Raw genomic sequence first — 11,687 nt, forward strand, 5'->3', positions numbered from 1 at the left:
AAGAAAAAGGATAAAGTCATAAATTTATGAGGCTGGTTCTTTCTGCAGAAAAGCTACATATTGTTTTTACAGTTTTGATACTTATGACAATGTGATACTTAATATTCTGGCACATCAGCATGTCTTTGTTTATGAAACCATACTGAAGTACAATTTCACGAAATGCCCCACATCTGTCATTTTAACAACTGTCCTCCTTTAAAACAACTGGTTACAATATTATGACTTGTGTTTTTTTCCCCTCTGTGGCCCTAATATTCTAGCATTTTATATATAGCCTTATAGTCTATGGGAAACTGTAAATTATCTAATGATAGCAACATCATCTAAAAATCATTTTTTATCCAAAATCATTGAAATTAATGATCACAAACGTTTAAATAACAGTGGATCTAGTTATATGTGATAACAATGTATAGTGAGCAGTGAAATAACTATTGGTTTCCATTTGTGGTGACTGCTGACTGACATTAGGGATGAGATTAAATAGATCCTGGAATTTAGCCTGGTCTGGAGCAGGCTAGCTCCACAGAATAAATCTCCATGGTAATTTATACCATAACATATCCTCCTGCCCCCTATCCATCTTTAGTGCAACCAGATTACGGATCAATTGAGCCAGGATCACCAAGATATCCTGGCTTAATCCCTTATCCTAGTTTTGTGCAACAGGCCCCAGGTGTGGAACGCCTCAATCACACTGACAGTGTTATTTAATTTTGGTGCACCAAAAGTACTTTTATTTCCAATGGAACGCTGTGTTTGCATTGCATTGGCAGTGTGGTGCATAAATTAGATTTATAAAACGTATGCATAAAACTGCGCAGATGGCTTAACAGAAATGGTAGCAGAATGTGTATGTTGTACATCCAGATGATGCTGTATACCATTTTGCACAATAACACTGCTGGTGTGATCAAGGTGTAAAATCTGACATGCGACAGCAACGCCTGGGCAGAGGAACGCGACCTCAAACTGTTTAGTCCCTATTTTATAGCTGCTATACTAGCAGTTCTCAGCAAGGTACGAGGCCAAAGTTTACAATACTGCAACGCTAGCCAGCAAATACTATAAACTACTAGGAAAAATGGAGCAAACTTGTTTAATAATTAAACCCCGCGATTGTCATTGTAGGCGTTCATCGAAGCAGAAGAAGGTTCACGAAATCTGAATTACAGCCAAGTCACTGTGCTGCTATCAACAGTTGACTGGAATCCACGAGATCTGTTCTGTGAGCATTGTATACTCAGATTATCAAACCATACGAGTTGATTTGTTCTCAATCAAAGCAATTAAGTTGTAGTGTCTTAACACTTAGTACTAATTTATGTAATAAGAAAGACTCTGAATACAAGCAATTGAACTGGAGCTTCACATTTACTCAACACTAGTTAGTACAAGAATAACATAGAACAACACTGCGCATGACCAAGGGTGCTCCATCCTTAAAGGGGACATCAGTAATTAACAGAACATAAGTATTTCGGCGAATTTATCATTTGTGCAGGAGTCTCTGACGCGAATAATCCACATCAACTGCTGTATATAATTGTGCATCTGTCCAGTGTTCCATCTAAACCAATTTTACATTAACAGATAATGGCTTTGGCTCGGGTGTTTTTCCGTTTACATGGCTATTTGCAACCCATATCGAAAACACAGGCTCCTTTGGTCTCCCGACTCATACGGACCCAGAATGAAGCGAGGTATTGGCAGTGTACTGCTGCTCCACAGTCGACGAGTTGTCATTGGCAACTTCAGGAAGAATGCCTTGGTGAGTGTCTTGACTATTGTTTTTGTTTTTTCAAATCTGCGCTTCCCTTTACCAAAGGCTATGGTTATTTGGCATTTAATTCACTCGAGTTTCCTATGTGTTTGTTATTGAAGTTCAAGTTGTCCATATCAAAAACCATTTTAATCGTCTCGTGCTTCGTAAACAACAGGTGTGGACTAACAGTGAAACTGCTTCCGGGCCCTTCCTAACAATGAAGAGAGAAAGAAAATAGAGAAATAATAAAAAAGTAAAACACGTAATAATAGCTTACCAATGAGTAACGATAACTTGGCTATATACCAGGGGTATGAGTTATTGGCTATATACCAGGGGTATGAGTTAATGGAGGTAGATATGTACAAGAATACTGAACAAAAATATAAATGCAATGATTTTACTGAGTTACAGTTTATATAAGAAAATCAGTCCATTGAAATAAATAAATTAGGACCTAATCTATGGATTTCACATGATTGGGCAGGGATGCAGCAATGGGTGGGCCTAGGAGGGCATAGGCGACCCACTTGGGAGCCAGGCCCACTTACAGGGGAGCCAGGCCCACCCACAGGGGAACCAGGCCAAGCCAATCAGGTTGAGTTTTTTCCCCACAAAAGGGCTTTATTTCATACAGAAATAATCCTCAGTTTCACCAGCTGTCCGGGTGGCTGGTCTCAGACGATGAAGAAAAACGATGAAATACGATGAAGAAGCCAGATGTGGAGGTCCTGGGCAGGCGCGGTTACACATGGTCTGCGGCTGTGAGGCCGGTTGGACGTGCTGCAAATTCTCTAAAATTAAGTTGAAGGCGGCTTATGGTAGATAAATTAACATTAAATTATCTGGCAACAACTCTGGTGGACACTCCTGCAGTCACCAGGCTGATTGCAAGCTCCCTCAACTTGAGACATCTGTGCCATTGTGTTGAGTGACAAAATTGCACATTAAGAGTGGCCTTTTATTGTCCCCAGCACAAGGTGCACCTGTGTAATGATCCTTCTGTTTAATCAGCTTCTTAATATGCCACACCTGTCAGGTAGATGGATTATCTTGGCAAAGGAGAAATTCTCACTAACAGGGATGTAAACAAATGAATGCACTACATTTCAGAGAAATAAGGCTTTTTTGAGTATGGAACATTTCTGGGATCTTTTATTTCATCTCATAAAACATGGGACCAACACTTTACATGTTGCGTTTTATATTTGTGTTCAGTATAACTAGGAATAAAGTGACAGATAGTAAACAGTAGCAGCAGTATATGTGATGAGTCAAAAAAAGGTTGTTCGAAAAGGGGTTAATGCAGTCATATGGCTTGGGGGTAGATGCTGTTTAGGGTCCTGTTGGTTTCAGACTTGGTGCATCTCTACCGCTTGTCCTGCGATCGCAAAGAGAACAGCCTATGATGACCTCTATACCAGTGGGTCTGGATGGCATGGAGCTCAGCTACAGTGATGTACTGGGTAGCACCTACCCTCTGTAGCGCCTTGCCAAGTTGTCATACCAAGTGCAGATGCAGCCAGTCAAAATGCTCTCAATGGTGCAGCTGCAGAACTTTTTAAGGATCTGAGAGTCCATGCCAAGTCTTTTCAGCCATGTGTTACTTGAGAACCAATGTTGGACTTTCAAATCAAAGTTTATTTGTCACCTGTGCCGAATACAACCGGTGTAGACCTTACAGGGAAATGCTTACTTACAGGCTCTAACCAATAGTGCAAAAAAGGTATTAGGTGAACAATAGGTAAGTAAAGAAATAAACAGTAAAAAGACAGTGGAAAAACAGTAGCGAGGTGCGTACAGCAGCGAGGCTATATACAGCAGCGAGGCTATATACAGTAGCGAGGCTATATACAGTAGCGAGGCTACATACAGACACCGGTTAGTCAAGCTGATTGCGGTAGTATGTACATTTAGATATGGTTAAAGTGACTATGCAGATATAATGAACAGAGCGTAGCAGCAGTGTAAAAGAGGTGTTGGGGAGGTGGCACACAATGCAAATAGTCCGGGTAGTCATTTGATTACCTGTTCAGGAGTCTTATGGCTTGGGGGTAAAAACTGTTGAGAAGCCTTTTTGTCCTAGACTTGGCACTTCGGTACCGCGTGCCATGTGGTAGTAGAGAGAACAGTCTGTGGCTGGGGTCTTTGACAATTTTTATGGCCTTCCTCTGACACCGCCTGGTGTAGAGGTCCTAGTTGGCAGGCAGCTTAGCCCCAGTGATGTACTGGGCTGTACGCACTACCCTCTGTAGTGCCTTGCGGTCGGAGGCCGAGCAATTGCCGTACCAGGCAGTGATGCAACCAGTCAGGATGCTCTCGATGTTGCAGCTGTAGAACCTTTTGAGAATCTCAGGACCCATGCCAAATCTTTTTAGTTTCCTGGGGGGAATAGGCTTTGTCGTGCCCTCTTCACGACTGTCTTGGTGTGTTTGGACCATTCTAGTTTGTTGTTGATGTGGATACCAAGGAACTTGAAGCTCTCAACCTGCTCCACTACAGCCTTGTCGATGAGTGGGGACGTACTCGGTCCAATATTGAACTTTAACCTGGTACATTGCTTAGAATAGTGTCTGGACCTGACACTTGACTAGGCCAGTTTCCATATTATACGCTAATATTTACTTATAAATCTAACATTTGAATCTTCAGAGCTCAGCTATGGAGGACTTGTGATGCACTTTGACTATGTGTGGCTACGGGATCATTGCCGCTCTGCCTCCTGCTACAACAGCAAGACCAACCAGAGGAACCTAGATACGTCACATGTGGAGCTGAACATATGTCCCGCCAACACCAGGGTGGATGATGAGAATCTCTTCCTCACATGTAAGTCTTGGTTTGAAGATTGCTTTTCTCAACTAAGAGAAAGCCCACATTGTGAAGTAGCCTGGAACTTGACCACTGCCAATCCTGAGATAGTTACTGCATTGTTCAGGGAGACCTTTGCCTCTTGTAAAAGGCTATAATGACATACTGTAGACAGTGCAGACATTGCTACCATATGATTTATTTTACCCTGTAACCATTAAATCCCTTACTCTCGTTGCAATCAGTCATTTCATTTGAGGTCGTATATCTAGGTCTGTTTGATGTCGTCAAAACCTCTAAATCCATTGCCAGTCATTTGATGGTTTTTTATTTCAGCCCATTTCCTTTTTGGCAGCACTGTGATATGCACCTATAGCTACTCATCATTATTTGGAACAGTTATTGAATTGTATAATAGAAGGAATTGTCTTTGATTTGTGTACCCCAGGGCCTGATGGTCATGTGACAAAGTACAACCTGAGTTGGCTGGCTCAGAACAGCTATGAGGGACTGAAGCAGAGTGCCATGCAGCCACGCATCATCTGGAACTCTGACATCTATGCCAATGCCAAGGTGTCCCCTGCCAATTGGGACAAGTTTATGACCTGTGATGATGAACTGAAGAAGTTCCTCAGGAACTTTCTGCTGTATGGCATTGCTTTTGTGGAGGGTGTCCCACCAACTGTTGAGGCCACAGAGACTGTTACCCAGAGGGTCAGCCTCATCAGGTACTGGCCTCTTAGGGAATGGGAAGTGGGTGTTCAGGGGTCTTAAAAGTAGCTGCATACCACCCACCACAATGCATACAAACAGAAATGGTTTTAGAATGGGAGATTATTTAATAAGGTTAGCTTGTTACAATGCTTGTAACAAAGCAACAGTGCATTTTAAAAATGTATTTGACCTTTGTTTAACTAGGCAAGTCAGTTAAGAACCCATTCTTATTTACAATGACGGCCTAGGAACAGTGGGTTAACTGTATTGTTCAGGGGCAGAATGACAGATTTTTAATTCAATCTAACATTCAATCTAACAACCTTTCGGTTACTAGCCCAACGCTCTAACCACTAGGCTACCTGCTACAGGGAAGATGTTGGTTTCCTTAATTAACAACAAGCCCTTGATACTTTTGCCAAGTGAACATGCACAACACACTTTTCTCAGCACTTAGAATGGAGTGTGGATTTGTCAAAGAGGAGAAGAGAGAGTAGTGGTACTGCCTTCTCATTAATCCACCAGGTTCATTAAGGACTCCATAGGTGGTGTGGTTTTGAAGTTTCCAATGCCTGAACCAGCACACTAATCCCTCTTTATACTAGACTCTAATTTGGGGTGACGAGGAGGGAAGGGAGGGAGGAAGAAGTGTGTTAGAAGAAATGCATTGCACATGGTTGCCAGATGAGGCCATTCTTCTAGTCCAGTAACACTGTTTGGCCATCAGAAGTAATTGCCCTCCTTCTGACACCCCAAAGAAACAAAAGATAACTCTTTGGAGTAAAGTTGCCATTATAAACATGTTTTAATTGTTCTTGTATAGTGTTGTCGATATTCTTTTTGAGACGGCAGACTACTTTTCATTCCTGTTTCCTATTAGGGAGACTATGTATGGCAAGATGTGGAACTTCACTTCAGATTTCTCCCGAGGAGACACTGCCTACACCAAACTGGCCCTGGACCGTCACACAGACACCTCATACTTCCAGGAACCTTGTGGGTACGTATTCAGAAGATGTTCACACACGGATGGGTGTTAATTGTTTGAGTTATCATGGCAGGTCAATTTAGCACGGCAGCACACATGCTGATCTGTATCTTGGTTAGGTTGAGATTCCTCTTCAGATGCAGACACGTTAGACATCTATGTAGGTTATTGTGTTAGGTGATTACAATGATGTGGTCCTCTGTAGCTGAGTTGAGAGAGCATGGTGCTTGCTACGCCAGGATTGTGGGTTCGATTCCCGGGACCACCCATACTTTAAATGTATGCACGCATGACTGTCAGTCCCTTAGGATAAAAGCGTCTGCTAAATGGAATATATATTGTTAGTTAAATGGACAGTTTTAACAACAGGTTCAGCATTGTGGAACAGGCCATTCCTTTTGGAAGCTGCAGTTTGACACTGTTTCAACACCGGTTTATGGCTTTTTTTAACTGATAAGATGCAAGGCAGATGCACATTGCTATGGCACATATTTCTTGAATCTTGATAAAACAAGATATAGTGTGATAGGCTCCACCTTGGTGTCCCATGAAATGACAGGGCATTTCATGACATCATGTGACTTACTTTGACTTTGAATTACAGGATCCAAGTGTTCCATTGCCTTAAACACGAGGGAACGGGAGGAAGAACACTACTCGTGGATGGATTCTATTCTGCAGACCAAGTACTCCAGAAGACACCTGACAACTTTGAGCTGCTAGCACGGGTGCCTATCAAGCATGAGTACATTGAAAATGTCAGCGACCACCGCAACCACATGATAGGCATCGGCCCTGTGCTCAACGTGTATCCCTGGAACAATGAGGTGTACATGATCCGGTATGACCAGTCTGTTTTCATTTGAGATGTGAATGTCTCCCTGAATGTCTTGCTTTAAACATATCTTCCATTGTCATCTTAGGCCATACAACCTCTAACCAGTGTTTGTTAGCTATTAATTCACAATGTTGTACACATTTGAGAAATGCTACACCCATCATTATGAATTAAGTCCCTTGGGAGGGTTCTTTGTGGGAAGCTCAGGATCTTTTGCTCATAATAAAACATAATAGTGTATACAGCGTAACACTTGTTAATCCAGAGCTTGATCCTTTGAGCTCAATGTTATGAATATTTCATCTGATATTGAGGATTAATATGGTATCACCTCCTGCTTGGTTGCCTCTCTCACAGATACAATAACTATGACCGGGCAGTCATAAACACTATCCCCCATGACGTTGTCAATCGATGGTATGTGGCTCACAGACAGTTGACCACAGAGCTGAGGAAGCCAGAGAATGAGTTGTGGGTCAAACTGAAGCCTGGAAAGGTAAGGAAAAAGTGATGCATTTTCATTGATCTAGACAGAAAGGATTCATCACTACATGTTGATATAAGAGGCGGGTGGGGGACATTCTGAAACCAGGATTGGGTTTCAGGGGATGGGTAATGTACTATAAAATCATACACAAACAATACAGTATGTTCCCTCTTTTTCTGGTAGGTTCTCTTCATTGATAACTGGCGTGTCTTGCATGGTCGGGAGTCCTTCACAGGCCTGCGGCAACTATGTGGCTGCTACCTGACCAGAGACGACGTCTTGAACACTGCCCGCTCCCTGGGTCTGCAGGCCTGAGTGAAGAAGAGTCTCCAGCCAAAAGCTGCAGTATTTTGGAGATAAAAGCTGCAGCCCTGCTTCTTCAGAATACCATATTATTAAATCAAATCAACAACAAAAAAATCACAGGTGCCGAATACAACAATCCCTTAACCAACAATGCAGTTCAAGAAATAGAGTTAAGAAAATATTTTCTAAATAAAGTAAAAAAAATGTAATCAAAACGTAACACAAGATATTTACATAACAACAACGAGGCTATATACAGGAAGAACCGGTACCGGGTCAACGTGTGGGGGTACAGGTTAGTCGAGGTAATTTGTAAAGTGACTCTGCATAGATAAGTAACAGTGAGTAGCAGCAGTGTAAAAACAAAGGGGGGGGGGGGGGGTGTCAATGTAAATAGTCTGGGTGACCATTTGATGAATTGTTCAGCAGTCTATGGCTTGGGGTTAGAGGCTTTTAAGGAGCCGTTTGATCCTAGACTTGGCGTTCCAGTACCGTTTGCCGTGTGGTAGCATAGAGAACAGTCTCTGTGCAACTGGGTACTGGACTTCCTGATGGCCGCCCCCAGGTGGTGAGGGTAGGTAACAACGTCTCCACCCCGCTGATCCTCAACACTGGGGCCCCACAAGGGTGCGTTCTGAGCCCTATCCCTACCCTCTCAGTACTGGAGAGGGTAGTAAGTTTTAAGTTCCTCGGCGTACACACCACGGACAAACTGAATTGGTCCACCCACACAGACAGCATGGCGAAGAAGGCGCAGCAGCGCCTCTTCAACCTCAGGAGGCTGAAGAAATTTGGCTTGTCACCAAAAGCACTCTTTTACAGATGCACAATCGAGAGCATCCTGTTGGGCTGTATCACCGACTGGTACGGCAACTGCTCCGCCCACAACCGTAAGGCTCTCCAGAGGGTATTGAGGTCTGCACAACGCATCACGGGGGCAAACTACCTGCCCTACAGGACACCTACACCACCCGATGTCACAGGAAGGCCATAAAGATCATCAAGGACAACAACCACCCGAGCCACTGCCTGTTCACTCCGCTATCATCCAGAAGGCGAGGTCAGTACAGGTGCATCAAAGCAGGGACCGAGAGACTGAAAAACAGCTTCTATCTCAAGGCCATCAGACTGTTAAACAGCCACCACTAACATTGAGTGGCTGCTGCCAACATACTGACTCAACTCCAGCCACTTTAATAATGGAAAAATTAATACATTTTATATATCACTAGCCACTTTAAACAATGCCACTTAATATGTTTACACACCCTACATTACTCATCTCATATGTATATACTGTACTCTATACCATCTACTGTATCTTGCCTATGCTGTTCTGTACCATCACTCATTCATATATTCATATATACTTCATCCTTTACACTTGTGTGTATAAGGTAGTTGTTGTGAAATTGTTAGGTTAGATGACTCGTTGGTTATTACTGCATTGTCGGAACTAGAAGCACAAGCATTTCGCTACACTCGCATTAACATCTGCTAACCATGTGTATGTGACAAATAAAATTTGATTTGATTTCTATTCGGTGGCTCTCTTTTGTTGTCATGCAAAGACAGACTGACATGCATTAAAACATATCCAGCATCAAAGGAACATTTATTTTTTTACGAGTGTCATGCATTCTTTTATAGTTTAATGGTGTTATCACAAAATGTTGAACTCTAATTAGTTTAACTAAAATGTCATTTTTTTCCCGTTCTGGTGATTCAATCACGGATTACAAAAAGAAAACCAGCCCTGTCACGGACCAGGATGTCTTGCTCCCAGGCAGACTAATTAACTTTTTTGCCCGCTTTGAGGACAATACAGTGCCACTGACACGGCCCGCAACTAAAACATGCGGACTCTCCTTCACTGCAGCCGAGGTGAGTAAAACATTTAAACGTGTTAACCCTCGCAAGGCTGAAGGCCCAGACGGCATCCCCAGCCGCGCCCTCAGAGCATGCGCAGACCAGCTGGCTGGTGTGTTTACGGACATATTCAATCAATCCCTATCCCAGTCTGTTGTGCCCACATGCTTCAAGTGGGCCACCATTGTTCCTGTTCCCAAGAAAGCTAAGGTAACTGAGCTAAACGACTACCGCCCCGTACCACTCACTTCCGTCATCATGAAGTGCTTTGAGAGACTATTCAAGGACCATATCACCTCCACCCTACCTGACACCCTAGACCCACTCCAATTTGCTTACTGCCCAAATAGGTCCACAGACGATGCAATCTCAACCACACTGCACACTGCCCTAACCCATCTGGACAAGAGGAATACCTATGTGAGAATGCTGTTCATCGACTACAGCTCGGCATTTAACACCATAGTGCCCTCCAAGCTCGTCATCAAGCTCGAGACCCTGGGTCTCGACCCCGCCCTGTGCAACTGGGTACTGGACTTCCTGACGGGCCGCCCCCAGGTGGTGAGGGTAGGCAACAACATCTCCATCCCGCTGATCCTCAACACTGGGGCCCCACAAGGGTGCGTTCTGAGCCCTCTCCTGTACTCCCTGTTCACCCACGACTACGTGGCCACGCACGCCTCCAACTCAATCATGAAGTTTGCGGACGACAAAACAGTGGTAGGCTTGATTACCAACAACGACGAGACGGCCTACAGGGAGGAGGTGAGGGCCCTCAGAGTGTTGTGTCAGGAAAATAACCTCACACTCAACGTCAACAAAACTAAGGAGATGATTGTGGACTTCAGGAAACAGCAGAGGGAACACCCCCCTATCCACATCGATGGAACAGTAGTGGAGAGGGTAGTAAGTTTTAAGTTCCTTGGCGTACACATCACAGAAAACTGAATTGGTCCACCCACACAGACAGCATCGTGAAGAAGGCGCAGCAGTGCCTCTTCAACCTCAGGAGGCTGAAGAAATTTGGCTTGTCACCAAAAGCACTCACAAACTTCTACAGATGCACAATCGAGAGCATCCTGTCGGGCTGTATCACCGCCTGGTACGGCAACTGCTCCGCCCACAACCGTAAGGCTCTCCAGAGGTTAGTGAGGTCTGCACAACGCATCACCGGGGGCAAACTACCTGCCCTCCAGGACACCTACACCACCCGATGTCACAGGAAGGCCATAAAGATCATCAAGGACAACAACCACCCGAGCCACTGCCTGTTCACCCCGCTATCATCCAGAAGGCGAGGTCAGTACAGGTGCATCAAAGCTGGGACCGAGACTGAAAAACAGCTTCTATCTCAAGGCCATCAGACTGTTAAACAGCCACCACTAACATTGAGTGGCTGCTGCCAACACACTGACTCAACTCCAGCCACTTTTAATAATGGGAATTGATGGGAAATGATGTAAAATATATCACTAGCCACTTTAAACAATGCTACCTAATATAATGTTTACATACCCTACATTGTTCATCTCAAATGTATATGTATATACTGTACTCTATATCATCTACTGCATCTTTATGTAATACATGTATCACTAGCCACTTTAACTATGACACTTTGTTTACATACTCATCTCATATGTATATACTGCACTCAATACCATCTACTGTATCTTGCCTATGCCGCTCTGTACCATCACTCATTCATATATCTTTATGTACATATTCTTTATCCCCTTACACCTGTGTCTAAGGTAGTAGTTTTGGAATTGTTAGCTAGATTACTTGTTGGTTATTACTGCATTGTCGGAACTAGAAGCACAAGCATTTCGCTACACTTGCATTAACATCTGCTAACCATGTGTATGTGACAAATAAAATTTGATTTGATTTGATTCTAGAATGA

The 11,687-nt window shown here is 43.5% G+C and overlaps 1 protein-coding gene across 1 annotated transcript; it reads left to right on the plus strand.

Moving 5' to 3' along the window:
• Window positions 1-679: 679 nt before the first annotated feature.
• On the plus strand, window positions 680-9,452 carry LOC110533947 (trimethyllysine dioxygenase, mitochondrial). Its single transcript, XM_021618536.3, has 7 exons — window positions 680-1,774; window positions 4,421-4,597; window positions 5,028-5,307; window positions 6,174-6,293; window positions 6,886-7,122; window positions 7,477-7,615; window positions 7,790-9,452. Exons 1-7 carry the CDS (start codon window positions 1,600-1,602, stop codon window positions 7,919-7,921), a joined length of 1,260 nt encoding a protein of 419 aa, XP_021474211.3. The 5' UTR covers window positions 680-1,599; the 3' UTR covers window positions 7,922-9,452.
• The last annotated feature ends 2,235 nt before the right edge of the window (window positions 9,453-11,687 follow it).

This window comes from Oncorhynchus mykiss, chromosome 10 (genome assembly GCF_057628025.1).
Source record: "Oncorhynchus mykiss isolate SJ-2025 chromosome 10, ASM5762802v1, whole genome shotgun sequence".
Lineage (NCBI taxonomy): Eukaryota > Metazoa > Chordata > Actinopteri > Salmoniformes > Salmonidae > Oncorhynchus > Oncorhynchus mykiss.